This window comes from Lepidothrix coronata, unplaced genomic scaffold, assembly GCF_001604755.1.
Source record: "Lepidothrix coronata isolate B3197 unplaced genomic scaffold, Lepidothrix_coronata-1.0 Scaffold139, whole genome shotgun sequence".
In the NCBI taxonomy this organism is placed as follows: domain Eukaryota; kingdom Metazoa; phylum Chordata; class Aves; order Passeriformes; family Pipridae; genus Lepidothrix; species Lepidothrix coronata.
The window spans coordinates 1331153-1346826 of record NW_016690319.1 but is presented as its reverse complement, the minus strand read 5'-3'; the positions used below and the strand labels follow the sequence as shown (position 1 = coordinate 1346826).

The following is a 15674-nucleotide window of genomic DNA, read 5'->3' as shown; positions in this document are numbered from 1 at the left end:
CTACTAGGAGGGATCAGGGAGAAGAGTATATTTTCTTATTTTTATCTACCTTCTAGAGGTATGAAAAATGTTGTCAGCATTTGGTCTTCCTGTTCCATATTCACAGTCCATATTTTCTAAACCTCTGATTTGTTTTGGCTTCCTCTCTCACATCTCCTCTCTTGTTGTTTTGCATTTGTATTGCTGCTGGATTAACAACAAAGCAAGTAATTGTTATTTTTTTTGACATTGCTGTCTCCAGGCTGGACACAGTGCCTCTAGAGCTGATTAGAGGATGAAAAAAATATCTCATAAACCTTTTGCTTTGCACTTTCAATATGGTGGGGACCAGTGGTGGTCATAACATAATGACATAAGAGCCTCAATGTGGTGGTCATAACATAATGATATAAGAGATCTGTGTTCATCTTGTCTTCTACCGAAAGATTTTTCTGAAAAACAAGAAAATAATCAGGATGAAATAAACAATGAAAACTCCCCAAAAAGCGCTTCTAGGGCTGTTGTCATCATCTTCCTTTAATAGATCAGAATAATCCTACTGAGTGTGGATTCCTGCAATTGTCTTTACTGAAAGCCATCTAATTTTCTAGACTGTTTCTTCAATGCATTAAAATTGTTTTGGATCATGTTTCAGTGTTTGTTTGCTTGCTTCCAGTTTGATATTGTCTGCTAAGTTATTAGTCATGTTCCTCATTAACAAAGTTGTTGAACAGTATTAATCTGCAAGACACCTCTATGGCATCAGTTAGTTGTGTCCCTTCTGCATCAGAGCACATGCTTAGATCAATAAATAAAAGAATTGTTATTTTGTCTATTCTAATAGGTAGTGATAAATAAAGCATCAGTAACACCAATGGATGTATGAAACTAAAATGAGCTGGAAAGTTCCCAAATTGAGACATACCTCAATAAAGTAACTAAGGTTTCTTGTGAGGAAAGGAAAACTATTACTCAGTAGGCTTAATATGATAAAATACAATGGTGCGAAGGTAGAAGAGTTCCTGTCCTTTCTCTCCTTCATGTCCCTTACCTGCCATCATCTTCACTGCCTCAGCGCTGGATCTTACTGTCCTCTACCTTTCTAAATACTTAACTACCACATGATACTGCTGTATCCGAATATCATGTATATATTATTCAAAATACAGTACCATTGTGTATTTTCTCTCTCTTCAATTTGAGAACTATAGAAAAAGAACAAGTTCTGAGGTGAAAGAACTAGGCTTCCAAACAGATTTAAGTATATATACCATGCTTATAGTTTTTCCAAAAAAAACACTGATATGCACAATGAAAATCTTATTACTGTTTGTGTAAGTCTCAGATACAGCATGTTGTATATTTAATTACTGTATGTATCGTTGTTATGCAATTAAAGGATAATAATATATACTGTGTATTAATAATTGCCTTCATCCTTTTAATGTTTGTTTTGGGTACAATCGAGTGAAGTATCAATTTAACTAATTTTCTTTTTTTACGAGATATAAAGGAAGACAATTATTTTCATTTTATTTTTATTAGTATGAGATGTTAAAACTTCAGCTTGGCTACTCAATCAGTATAAGTATTATGTGGTACCATGGCAGTTTATGCATCTGAAGTGCTGCGTATGAATTTTGGCTGCCTATTGTACTGGTCGTTTACACAACCTCTTTTAGCGGATTATTCTTCAATTCTTCAGTACAATCTTAAAGATGTTTCTTTTCAGTTTATGAATTCTGTGTTAGCAGAATGCAGGAGACAACACGTGGCATTTCATTACATGGGAGTACTGTGTTTTGTAACCACACAAAATACACAGAATAAGGCCAGATTAGGTCATTACTGTTAGTCAAACCATCACCGGCACAATCTGCCTCTCTGTGATTGCAGCATTGGGATGCAAACAACCAAGCATCAAAGGTCACAGGATTTTTGTTTTGTTTTGTTTTATTCCCTTCCATCTTCTCTCTTTCCCCACAGACGCTACCACAGGGACACCAGCAATATCAACAACGACAACCGTGGAAATCCGGAAGAGCAGTGTTATGACAACTGAGATCACCTCTAAAGTGGAGAAAATCCCCACGACAGCCACTAGCAGCACCGCTTGCCCTTCCATTGAAACTGAGGAAGAGAAAGCAAAAAGACTGCTGTACTGTTCACTATGCAAAGTCGCTGTCAACTCTGCCTCACAGCTGGAGGCGCACAACAGTGGTGAGATGGAGCAGTGCTTGCTTTCTTCCTTTTTTTTTCTTTCTGTCTCAAGAGCGCTGCAATTATCTTCCCCTGAATAGATGAGATCTCTTGCAGCAGGGGACAAAGAGGTGGCAGAAAACTGGCAATTACATGGAATTCATTAACTATTAAAGGATAAAAATGACAGGCAAAGAGGCTTTCATAAAGGGAGAAGAAAGGAATTTTATTGCATGCAAGTTGCATATTTTCTTACGTTTTAGCTTTTGCAGCTTCGAAACCTTATAGAGCTAAATGACAGCTCTGCTTCATTACCTTTGGTGTTCAGAGTTTGCATAGTTTAGCTTGTGCCAGCTAGCAAACTGAGTATGAATGCCATTAGCTTTGTCTGAAATCTAACAAATTAAGGCTCAAAGAGGGAGCGCCAGTCAGTCAGAGTTCAATGATAGGAGTTAGAGTTCTTAGCTCCATATTGTCTGCTAATAAAGAACTTGTTTAAATTATGTATATTTCCCTTTGTTTTCATCAAATGATAGCAGTTTTTGCATGAGAGTTGAAAGGGTAATTGCCTACCTCCATCTTTCTTAATTTTTAAACCTCTTCTTATTATTAGAGCTAGTAGCATTAATAAGTTCCAGTAGAAGAGAGCCATCATTCACAATCACTATTTTTAGCACCTTATTGATTGACTGCATAGAGAGTAGGGTTAAAAGATCTAGGGATTCAATATGGTGGCATCAAGGGTAAAAAGACTTAAGAAACAGGCATAACCTTAGGTTTGAAATACAGGGACAGTGAGCAAAATGATCAATGGTTTTGTGATGTAATGAAAAAAAGAAATAACTTTGGCGTGTCTACGGAATTCACTTAAATTAAAAAGGAAATTATAATTTGTTGGTATTCATGAGAATCAAAGCCTAATCAGTTTTGAATGCTATTTACTGTATGTCAGATCTTCAAATGGTGAAAGTTCAACTTCATAAATCTGTACCCTTTTAAACTATTTAATTTCATATGAGGGTCAGACTATAAACATTATTCTGATCAGGCTGTGAGCCAAAACGTTATTCTGAATGTTTAAACACAACCCTCCAAGTTTTAGCTGCCTATGCTATAAATTGTGCTTGTGCTCACACATGCTAGTAAAAGTGTCTGTGTGGATGCACATAGCAATTATCAGTGGAACGGCAGTTCTGTACACAGTAGTAGTCCATTATCATCACAGACTACCTGCGTGGAAGTAAATAGTGTAAGCAATTGTTCAGTCTGAATAAAGGTACAGCAACTGAACACTGTTGTTTTCTATCCAACCTTTATTTAAAAAAAAAACAAAAACAAACGGAAAAATAAAAAAGCAAGTGCATTTTTTTCACATGCATGCTTCTCACATGTTTTGGTTTCTGTCCAGGCCATTAAGGATCCATAGGTTGCTGCCAGAAGCTTCTGCCCCTTTCTGGTTTGGAGGCTAATTAGTTGATTACAGATTTAATTATAAACTATCTAAGACATACTGTTTATCAATCTGTTCAGGAGAACTACAAATCAAAGCCAACTACATCTTTAATAGATAAATTACTCTTCTTTTGCAACTACAATTCAGCTCTTATTAGCAGCAGGAGTTAACGAGAAAAGTCACACCCATTTAACTTCACATCAGGATACTTGATTGTGCTACTACTTTCTGGTGTGGCTGCTTTGTTCTAGTGCATTACCTATAGGTATGTAATTTAGTAAGTATCAGATGTGAAATACTGTTACATTAGTATGAATCTGATACAGACCAACACAGCCCTATTCCAAGGATAGAATGTGGCACCAAGAGGAGGTTCATACGATTTTATTTTAAAAAGGAAATAAAACAATGAATGCAACCCAATTGCCAAAGTTGTTTCTGTTTCCCATTTCTAATGTCTCCAGGGACTAAGCACAAAACTATGCTGGAAGCTCGGAATGGAAGTGGAACCATAAAAGCCTTTCCCCGGGCAGGCGTAAAAGGCAAAGGACCTGTGAATAAAGGAAACACAGGCCTTCAGAACAAAACATTTCACTGTGAAATATGTGATGTGCACGTAAACTCTGAGACACAACTGAAACAGGTACTCAGCTTGCAGATTGAGAATCCTTGGCTGTTTTTTGTTTTCATGGTGGTAAAGTACCAACACAGTCAGCACGTGCCAATATAACAGTTTGTGTCTGAACGGAGCTTACAGATTTTGTCCTTTGTACTTGGCTGTCATGCTGTATGTTTTGTTTCAGATATGGTTTCCCCTTGCATGGAATATGTTTTCTCAAAAGCTCTCGATTATACATATTTCTTAGAGAGCTGCAACATATTACAAATGTCTTTAGAGTACTAGAATTGTCATGAGCTAATAAACCCTACCATTTAGTGTACTGCATGATATTTGCCTTGACAAAGATGTGAAAGCCAGATGGGTAAGTGAAAGCCAGTACTTTCACGGAGCACTGAATAACTTGCTTAGAAATGTATATGGAAAGAATTTCTAATATTTTTTATCTATGTTTCTTTCTAACTGAGAAGCAGTACAATTACACTAAGTTATGTTCAGTCATTCTTCAGATGATCAAAGCCTTCCAAAAAATACTTAGTCTAATTCCATATGCCTTTTGGAATTAAATGCTTGTTAAAGAACTTTACAAGAATGAAGATAAATTCAGTAATGGACAATAGCAATACCCTTTTTCTAGTTTCAGGAAAAAAAAAAGTCTAGTTCTTTTTTTTTTTTTTTTTAGTGACATCTCTCTTGAGAATGAAAATCAAAGTAAAAATAATTTTTTGTTTGGAAAAGGTCCTTCAGAAAAGGGTCTCTTCTAATACTGCAATAAAGTCTGTGTAGAAGGATACTTACAAAATCTCACAGATCTTAGCAAAAAGATAGTGGATTTTGTGGGTTTTTTTCTCTGTCACTTAGTTTGATATATAATCATCTTAAAAGGATCTCCAGGCTTCTCAGGGATTTAAACAATTTTGTGACCTTATTTTTTTCCTGAATAGAGGATGCTCTACTATCTAATATTCTTTGAAAACTTTCTATCAGCAGTGGCTTGAATTTGATGGGTGCTTTACAGAAATAGGGAGGAGTTTTTCAAAGGCTTCTGTCTTTAACTTGATTCAGGTTCTGTTGAAGTTAGAAAAGATGAGAAAATCATAGACTACAGTGGAAGCAAAGTTGAACTGAGCACTGTTGAAAATCATGGTCCCAATATGTGATGCACAAAGGATCATTCAAATTCCAACAGACCCTATTCCGTTTCATTATTGAATTAGTCAAAGTAATGCTGTTGTGGAGAGCAGAAGTCTTTAGTATTGGAGCAGTAACCTTGTGTAAACAGAACCTGAAAAGATCTGTTAAGGAACTATCACTCTTTGTTTTCTTCCCACCCCAAATATATTTTAACAGCACATAAGCAGTAGAAGGCACAAAGACAGAGCTGCTGGGAAGCCACCTAAACCTAAATACAGCCCTTACAACAAGCTCCAAAAGGGAACACATCCTCTAGGGGTAAGTTAATCCATTTTTTATTTCAATTTTATTTCAACCCTGATAAGCAGGACTTTCAGAAAACCTAAGTGGAAAAATGTGTAAAATGATAGGAATAGTGTAAGCCATGGGAGTGTACAAGTACATGAATGACCCAATGGAAGTTCATAAATTACTTTTTTATATACTTTCGTGGTTGTTCACTACAGCCTGTGGGCCCTTGTTTTTGTAGCTACTCTGAATTAACTCAGAAAAGAAGCTTGCTGCAAAGGTCATTAGAGAGCAAAAGACAAAAAAACCTCCAGATGTTAAGCAGGATTTTTCCAGTTTTCATCAAGGACAATAGTGTTGAAATAACTAAGTAAAACTCTATAAAACATAAAACCTTCATTCTATCCTTATTTAGAAAATTGTTCAGATAACGAGTGAAACAATTAAAAGAATCTGTCCCTTAATTCCGCTCAGTTTCAGGATGGTTCTGGTCAGATTTTCCACTGCCAGGATAAACTATCTGAAACACAATTCTTACTAACTTCAAAAGCTGAGAAAAAGGTTTACTTTTTAATAAAAAAAAACCCTCTAGGATTCTGCCATTAGTGAAGAATTAGCTTATATTGTGGGTGGGATAATGAAACATTTGACATTTATCTCCTCCATCAGATAAACTGCATGAATGTTTTATCTGCTTTTTTGTAAGGGTTTATAGATGGTTTTGGCAGAGGGAGGATGTTGATTCATTTGCCTCATAGAGATTAGCACCTTTATGTCTTGCCATCTTCTCTAATGCAGGCAGAATATGAAGCTTTTTTTCCTGTGGAAACCCATTTCTCTTTAAACTGAGTGAAAGCTCTTTTCTTGGAACTGTGTTGGGGCAACCCTTATGAGTGGTATATTAATACACTGGTAGATCTAACAGTAGGGAAATAGCCCCATAGGGTTTTTCAGTAATCCACCAGAAAGATCAAGGTCTCCAATACCCATAAACTGTAGTGAAAGGAAAATATGAGATAAGTAGAACATGAAATCATTAAAGCCTTTCTATCAGGATTATTATTCCTTTAGGAAATTCATTGTTTCCCAGGGGATGAAACAACTATTACATTACTGTTGTTGTTGTACACAGTTCCCTATTTACCAGTTTATGTAATGGTAATTTCTGAGAACTCCAGCCAAGGTTCAAGGCCATTTAGTTGTTGCATAGGTAAATAAAGGCAACATGTCGTTTTCCTGCTCCCTCCCAGTTGCTCACAATATACAAATCAGACCAGAGAGAATCAAAGAGGCAAAAGGGATTTAAGAAAGAGAGAACGAGTTAGCAATAAATGAACAGATATGTGTAGTAAAATGGAGGCTGCACTAAGAAAGGAGAGACCAGTTCTCCATTTAGTCTTTTTGGGTTTGAGTATAAAAACTATCAAAATTGCTGTCACTTGAAGTGCAGAATGGCACAGCAACATGCCAAAGCTATGATAATTTCAATTGTAATGTAAATGGTTTTGAAGAGCTATTTCTTTACTTTTTCTTTACCCTCTGTCCCTTACTGAAACCAAGACACTCCCCATTATTTTTTTAAGTAATTTGTTGTCACTTAGTTTACTTCATTGGAAATGAAACAAATAATGACTACTTTACTCTGAATGCTGACCTGTGTGTTAATTGGAGGTTTGAAATGAAGGTGTAAGGTACTGTATATGTTAAATATTACTAGTTTTGCAGCTACCTCAAAATCAGAAACATGTTGGTAAATTAACTGAAAAGCTATCTAACTTCATTAGAAGTGCTGGATTCCTTCAAGAATGATAGGAAAGTCCTAGTCATTTAATAGAAACAGACACAGAAGATCTTTTTTTGTTTTTCATTACAAAAACTGTATAAGCATCACTCAATTGTCTAAAAAAGAAATTAAAAAATGAACATAGTACATTTTCTAAGCTCTTCTAGACCAAAAACTTTCCTTTGCCATGTTTTCAGTATCATTTGTACTGCTTTGTCTATTCTAGATTTGTATGCTTCAGAGATAGAAGCTTTATAAATTCCTACCATGCTATTTCAGAGTTTAAGAAGTCTTGTAATGTTGGGACGTACTTGATATTTCTTTAAGCCACAAGTGTCCAGCATCCATAAAATACTACACAGGAAAAAAAAAGGTTATCAGGTGTTTCTGAAATAAAATAGCTCTTACAAAAAACATCCTTCATTGGGACTTTTAGAGCACAAAGTACTTTGTACTCAGGATTAATTTTTTTAAAATTCTTTTTTCCCCTGAGATTTTTTTTTTCCTGTTCTAAATAAGGCTGAAAAAGGTATTTACTAAAAAATGTAAGGAAGGAGGAAAAATCAAATGCTCAGCAAGGGAAGAAGACAGCTTGGATCAGTGGGTGTAACAGTGATCAAGGAAAAGATCAGATCATTGCTTTTCATAGGCACCATGGGGATTTTTATATCTAGCATCTATTATATCCTCTGTTAAGATAATTACAGAATTTAATTCCATCTGAGTATTTCTTCCAGAGCCTTAAAGGACCTGGAAGCCAACAGAGTTGCCAATGGGTGTTGTGAAAAGTAAAAATCCTCTATCCATCTGGATAGTAAAGAATGAACAGACTATTTGGAATATGGTGATAGTATAACGATGCGATTCACTTGTGGCTCATGCCAGAGTACTCCTGTCCTTACTTTCTGATTATTCACCCACAAGGTACTGTTGAGTTGAAAATGTCAGAGTGATGTTGTGGAACTAATTATTTGAAAACCCCTTTCAATTCAAGGACGAAAAATTGTGTTTCCCTGTAAGAAGTATCTATACTTACAGTGAGGTGTATCATGGAATGGTACATATATTCATATTCTGTATATTCAATACTATATATTCAGTTTAATGTTCTTTGGAAAGGGCCTTAGGTCATGCTAGGGCACAAACCCACCAAAAGTCCATCAGAGCCAATGGGAAATTTTCTTTGCTGGTAAATGAGGTTTCTATTCTTATCTGAGAGTTATAAAATCAGAACAACAAAGATATTCAGTCTCCTGGCATCTTACTAGAAACTTGAAATCCCACTGAAAACTGCAGAAATCTATAGAGACTACTCTGATGTTCATTAGCTTGCATATCAAACATAAATTCTCCTAAATAATATGAATCTCTCTGAGTATTTTCCAGCAGTCTGGGAAAAACTTGAGGGTTTTGGTTTTTTTCCTTTTTTAAAAACACTTAATGAGGGGTTTTCTTGATTGGATTTGGTAGTGCACAAGATTTGTGCTTTAAATGTTTTTGGTTTTTTTTCAGAAGAAGCCTCAGTGACAGAAACAAAATTATCATGGTTTGGCAGTATACAAACTGCTATAGGCAAAAATGTTTTCGTAACAACACTTTAAAATATCTGCCATGTTTTCACAGTCCTTTGTAAGAATGAACATTACCTTAGTGAAAAACATTTGAAGACACAGTGAGATTACATAGGGCAGCACCCATTTAAACACATGAAACATGGGAAATTTTCTTAACCCATGCAAGATAAGATTGCTCATTATTTGAAGCGGGAGCTAATGAAGAGGAGGTATCTAGAGATCTTAGTTTTAAGTAGAACTTGCATCTTAATGATTGAAACAAAAGTATCTTCTTAGTCAGATCAGAGAATAAGATATATTTTCATTCTGCTCTGGTCTCTATCATAAAGCTGTCCAGATGGAGGTCTTTTAATTGATATCTAATTCTTCCTTATTTAATTCTTGCCGAGTACATGCAGCTTTACTTCGATGCAGATTGCCCTGCCCCTTTTTAGATTTGCCTTGATTTCTAATCTAATATTAGATTATAAGTGTCAGTGATAAAGAGTGAATGCTGAAACTCTTTGTCCTCAATCAAATCCTTGTCCAGTGGGCGAGATTGTATCTCTTGTCGCACGCCTGCAGCTCATAGAGTCAGTAGCCACCACAAGGCCTCTCTTGCTTGATTTTGCGTGTATAATCTTAAGTCAACCTCCCTGTTGCGTAGCTAATATGAACAAATTATGTCTCTCTGTTTGTTTGTTTTCTCTCTTCCCCACAGGTAAAATTAGTATTTTCAAAGGAAGCTTCAAAGCCGATGGCTCCACGAATCTTACCAAATCCGCTAGCAGCTGCAGCAGCAGCTGCTGCTGTGGCTGTGAATTCCCCCTTCAGTCTTCGCACAGCCCCAGCAGCCACCCTTTTCCAGACTTCAGCACTTCCTCCAGCACTCCTACGACCAGCTCCTGGGCCTATACGGACCACCCATACTCCTGTGCTGTTTGCTCCTTACTGAACTCCAAACAGGAAATAATTGTACTGCAATAATTTTTCAAAACAAAACAAACAAAAAAAAAATGAAAATCAAGAACATTGAACTATGCAGTGTTTATTTATAGTTTAAAGTATATATGAAGAGCCAGAACTTTTGATAGAGAACTGAACAAATTCTGAAAGGGGGAATGGGCAGTATTTTCTCCAGATGAGAACATTCCTCTTGAGCATTGATCGTTTTAGAACTGATCTCCAGCATTGACTTGTAGTGACATATAAAACTTATAAAGCCTTTTGACTGTGCATTTTGCCACATATTTCCCTGCAATGTCTTTCCTGCTTTATGAAGCAACTTACAAATTTGTCTAAAGGGCATTAACTGGTTCCAATGTATATAAAATACTTTATTCTGTAGATTAAAGAAGAAGGAAAAAAAAGAAACACTGTGAATAGTAGTACCCTTACCAATCCTCCTGCCAAGTCAGCAGGTACTGGGTATTTATCTGAACAACAGTAGATACAATAGACGTCTTGTAAAACAGTAGTATTGTGTCTCTATCTATGCCACTAGGTTTCTAACAGAGTTGCAAAAGATAAAATGAACAAATTATGTCGCTTTGGTAAGTAGTCAAAAACGATGACAATGATGTGGAGCTGTTCCCGGTGAGCAAAAATTGTTTTCCTTGCCTGTAGCAGAATGGGCAAGAAGATAATCTAGGTTAGGTAAAAGAAAGTGATAAAGAAGATCTAGTGAGGGAAAAATAATTAGGATACTGTACACAGGATGGATCGAACATTTATTTAACTGAGAACGTATGTGTACAGTGTGTGTTTATTCAAAAAGTGTAATACATACAGAATAGATCAATGTTTAAGACATGCCAGTGGACAGCAAAAAATACACTCTTGTCATGAAACAGGCCTGACACTTCAGTGTTGAGCAGAGGGAAGACACAAATGGGTTACGCATAGTCATAACTAACTAATGAAAAACAGGAGAGAAGCTCTGGCCTCGTTTAAGTCGGTATAAAGTTCCTTCTGACTGTAATGTAGCCAGAATTTCATCACAAGAATGGCACATATTCTTTTTATATCACACCAGTGGGAGTGTCTGTAGATACAGGTAATATTTTTTGCAATAGGCTTAGTCTTAGAAACAGATTTATTCTCTTGTATTATTTCCTACTGATGTGATATAAAATGTTTAATATACCTATAAAATGTAAACAGTGACACATGAGATACATATTACGAGATAACTGCACATCATGGGTTTGGAACAAATGCAACCTTTAGGATCTGAAGGGACCCTTGAATTCTGTAGCTGACCGTTATGTATGGACAGCTTAAAGCCTTATATATTTACTGTGAGGCTTAAAGGGGTTGACTGTGTCCCTTTAAAGTAAGATTTATCAGGGGTATATATAGATATATTGTATATATGTTAGAGTAAGAAAAATAACTTATAAACAGAAAATCTACTATATAAAATAATTATATAACCATTGAGTTTCACATGTGGGTCATTAAGTGGTAAGTAACAAACAGCAGAGAAAAAAATAGACTTCTTGAATCTGATTCTTGCTGCCTGCTTTTTCCCATAGGGAGCTGAAAAGTATCTATTAATATTATGGAGTGCGCTACTGAGTCACGTGCGACCACTCTGATGTGTAGCTAAGTGAAATGCCTACCATACATTTAGGCAGAATAAAATTTAAAAACATAATTTAAGTTTAAATGTGGAAATTATTCGAAAGACTTTATTAAAAGGCAGTAATGCAAAATATTGACCGTGTGGTTGCTGTATAATGCTGCCTGTGGTTAATATGGACAGGTGGGAGTATAGAGGATGGGAATATACAGCACTTTTGACTTGCAGTTCATCAGTGAGCCTTCCATATACATTCGTATTTGCCATTTTTTAAACCTCTCCGCATTTAGATTTTATAAAAAAATATATAAAGAGAGAGAAAGAAGAGGTTCCATGGATGTCTGTGTCCAAAGAATTCCAAAGAGATGCATTTATTTATCTAGAAGTATTAAAATAAGTTCTATATTATGTATTTGTATTTCATCCAGTTTGTTTGCAAACGTTTGTGCCTTGAAATGAAATGGGCTTTTGTTTATATTTAATTCACAACTATGTAGCCATGAAAAAGATGTGATGGTGTTTTCAGGGCTGATTACCAGCTGGATTGCTTTGGCCCAACTTCCAAAACAACAGTATGAGTAAGTTCCTGAAGCCAAGTTTAGACATCTAAAAAACTAGGGGCTGACATTTAAAAGGGCTCTCTACTCTACAGCTCCCAGTAAAGACATAGTAAATAAGCCAGCCTTCTAGACCTGCTTCTAGCACTCAATTCAGAAAATGTTTCATTTTATTTGGGTACATAATATATTAAGGTTGGACTCCATTTTGCAAAATCTGGGACTAGGTCTTTTAAGCCTGCTTTCAAACTTCCATCTTTTTGCAGAAGCTGTAGTGCCAATGCCAGCTGTGTTCAGATTCCTCCTTGAATAGGGAACCAGTTTCCAAGGTGCGCTCCATGAACCACCATTTATCTCCAGAGACTTTTGTAAGAGCCTGTGTAAGAGCTTGCTAAAGGAGCAGAGGAGGACTCATATTTTGGGAAAGGAGAAGATCTGGTCAGGCTATCTTTTCCCCATGAGAAAGCATGCAGATGGGAAAACAGGAGATCTACAAATATCCTGTAGGCTCTTCTATGCATAGCCTTCTGGTGCATGGACAGCTGCTGTACATTCTGCGATGTTGTCGTGATGCCATCAAAATCAACAGGCTGATCCTTGCCAAAATGTGGCCTGTGGCATGTATGGAGGCACAGTACTAGGGGCAGAGTTAATACAAATTTTGCTAGAAATAAAAGAGTGTCATTCCAACTACTTACATCAGCTAATTTGCAATGACACCTTCAGTATTCTTGGACCTCTTTTGTCACAGTGCTCTATGGAACAAGTTTTTGTTCACACAAATATCTTTTAAATTTCAGCTGTAAACAAACTCAATTCTTTTTATGTCTCTTACTCACTACCTAATAAAGGATAAAGCCTAAATGTTAGAATGTATAGTGGATTTTCTATGCCTTACTGTTCCACCCTCGTCTTGGTCAGTAACAATCCAATGTCCCCAGACATCAGAACAACAGTTTTATTAAATATATCTGTCAAGGAAAATACTGGCACAGCAATCTGATGGGACAAGGAGAGCTTCTGGTCAAGGGTATGTCCAGAGCAGATGACAGTGGAGGTAGCAAACAGAAGACACTTTACACCTACTTGTCAATACATCCAATATGGAGAGCATTATAAAAGAACAAAAAAAGTCATCATATTTCATATTACAGTAACACTCCAGGGCCAAGAGGAAGCCTAAAGAACAAGGAAACAGATCATTTCATCGAAGACACAGTCACTCACTGGAATTACAGTTTGAAATCAGCCTGCGGGGAAATGCCTGGGTATGAACTCAGAAAAACAAACAGGTTCAGGGATGTTTTCTTAAATTCTATTCAAAGTGTTAAAGAATGACTATTCTGTTCTGATCCAAAGAGATGGTATTTTTGTGGGAGGGATATATATATATATATATATTTATATTTTTATGCTATCTGAATTTTTCCAACTATCTCTGGCTTCAAACTTCTGTTCTGAAGGATCATTATTGCTCTGAACCATGAAATTAGTTACCTTCTTGAAAGCTGCTGTAAAAGCTGATGTGAGAGGACAGTAAGTAAATGGTATAAATATGATGATCTAAAATGAAAAACAAATGAACTGGCCATGTCAAGGAATATTGTATTTGAAAAGTATACATCTTTATTTTAGAATAAATTATATAAAATTATTAAAAAAAAGAATAGCTAAATAAAGTTAATATAATTAGAAGAATTACATCTGTCATTTTAGTACTGAAATATTATAATTGGCTCTGTATTTTAAAGGATGGAAAGACTTTTTAGATGGTGAATCAATGCAAGGATGCTGTTGGTAAATTTAATGTCTCACATTCTTTATCTTTCATTTATATCAGGAATACCATAACTGAATGGACCTTCATTTAGTCATTTCTATTCTTATCCCCAAAAATACAGTAGAATATTGGCCCAACATTCCCTGAACTGAAGTCATGCTCTGTTTCTGTTTTCTACTACAAGCAAACACATAGTTTTTAGAGTCTCTTCAAAGCATCCCCGGGAATTTGATATAATTTTTTTTTTCAAAAATAAACATGATTTTATGAATGTAAGACTGACATTGAAGAACATGACCTGAAAATATTTCTTCACAATTACAATATTCTTATGGTTAAATATAAAGCACCAATACCCAAATTGTTTGGTTGCTCAAATCTTTTTGAGAACATGTGAAGTCGGAAACCTAAACAACTTTATAAGTGTCCTGGTTTCAGGATTAACCCACAACAATATTTTTTTATTAACAGGTGTCTGAATTTTCAGCTTTAATTTACTTCAGTACAGTTTAGGCTTCAGGAATCTAAGCACCTAAATTTCCCAAGAAAATAATAGGGGGGTTCCTGTTTATCAAGATGCACATAAAAATGTGAGCCTCTGCTATAAAACATTACAATTTTTTTTGACATCACACTCACTGTTTATCTGTAAGTGCCATTCCTTCAGTGCCAATCAATCATACAGAAAATTCTGAGCTGAAATTCAGTATGTGACTGAAAGAAATAGTAGTATTATCTTAAACTAGCTGAAATCTCAGACACGCAGTTAAAGGTTTAGCCAAGGACAAGAGCTTTATGCCCTCTCACTCCTACAGGTTTATTAAAATTCAGGACCATTAAGGAGTAAATGTAACTATCTCGAGGATGGTTATTACATAGCCTGATCTGAAATGTCAGCAGCTGACAGAGTCTGTGTTCCAGGCTGAAATAAAGAATACTCTGAAAACCATAATGTTCTTAACCCTGGGACTCCTGAAAGCAGCTGCAAAAATCTTTGACTTCGGTAGAGGTAATTTTTTGCTCTTAGTGGCCGAGGCCTTTTGCAGTCGTGCTCTGTACTGCAATTAGGTGTCATTCAACTCTGATTTAATATTGATACATTGATAGAGAAATTCGGCTAAACTTGAAACATAATTAGTGGCTGTCTAGTTCCTGTGATCAGCTTCATGCCGAGACAACGCTCGGGCGGTGAAATAAGAAGAAACAAAAGGGTCAATGCAAAGAAACAGGTGGACTTATTTGATCCTTTTTCCTCGTGCAGTGTTCTTACATGGAACTTGTGAGGCAATAACAAGCTGGGACATTGAAGAGTTCCTGGATAAAATAGTAGGGACCTTGAAGGTCATAAGATCTTAACTTTAAAAATAATTTGATGAGAAAGATGATGAGAAAAAACCTAAAAGACTTTCTTCAGCTTAGATACCACAGTGACATTGTAGCAATGGTCTTCACACTAGTCACACTCTCAGCCACACTGACATTTTTACTATTCACAACACAAATTGAGTATTTGACATCCATGATTAGAAACAAGCATAGTTAATAATACTCATAGTCTATGTATTGGACACTCAATTGCAGGACACAATAATTTTCCTTGGAAATCCCTGTATTCGTGTGTGTTCATACTAGCCAAGCTATCACTGCATCTTGTCAACACCTGGGTCTCCAGGGAGGATGTCCATATTTTTTATTTGTTTCCATTCCTATTCAATTTTTCTTCTTTGTTTTTTTGTTCATAATCT

The 15674-nt window shown here is 35.9% G+C and overlaps 1 protein-coding gene across 4 annotated transcripts in view; it reads left to right on the top strand.

The window, feature by feature from the left end:
• ZNF385D (zinc finger protein 385D) overlaps positions 1 to 10555 on the top strand; it is a 408247-nt gene extending 397692 nt beyond the window's left edge. For all 4 annotated transcript variants that reach the window (XM_017827439.1, XM_017827438.1, XM_017827441.1 and 1 more), the window contains 4 exons: positions 1966 to 2199; positions 4096 to 4274; positions 5601 to 5702; positions 9730 to 10555. In XM_017827439.1, the coding sequence (XP_017682928.1) occupies positions 1966 to 2199; positions 4096 to 4274; positions 5601 to 5702; positions 9730 to 9963 (749 nt within the window). In that variant the 3' untranslated portion in view covers positions 9964 to 10555. The remainder of the gene's footprint in view (positions 1 to 1965; positions 2200 to 4095; positions 4275 to 5600; positions 5703 to 9729) is intronic.
• The last annotated feature ends 5119 nt before the right edge of the window (positions 10556 to 15674 follow it).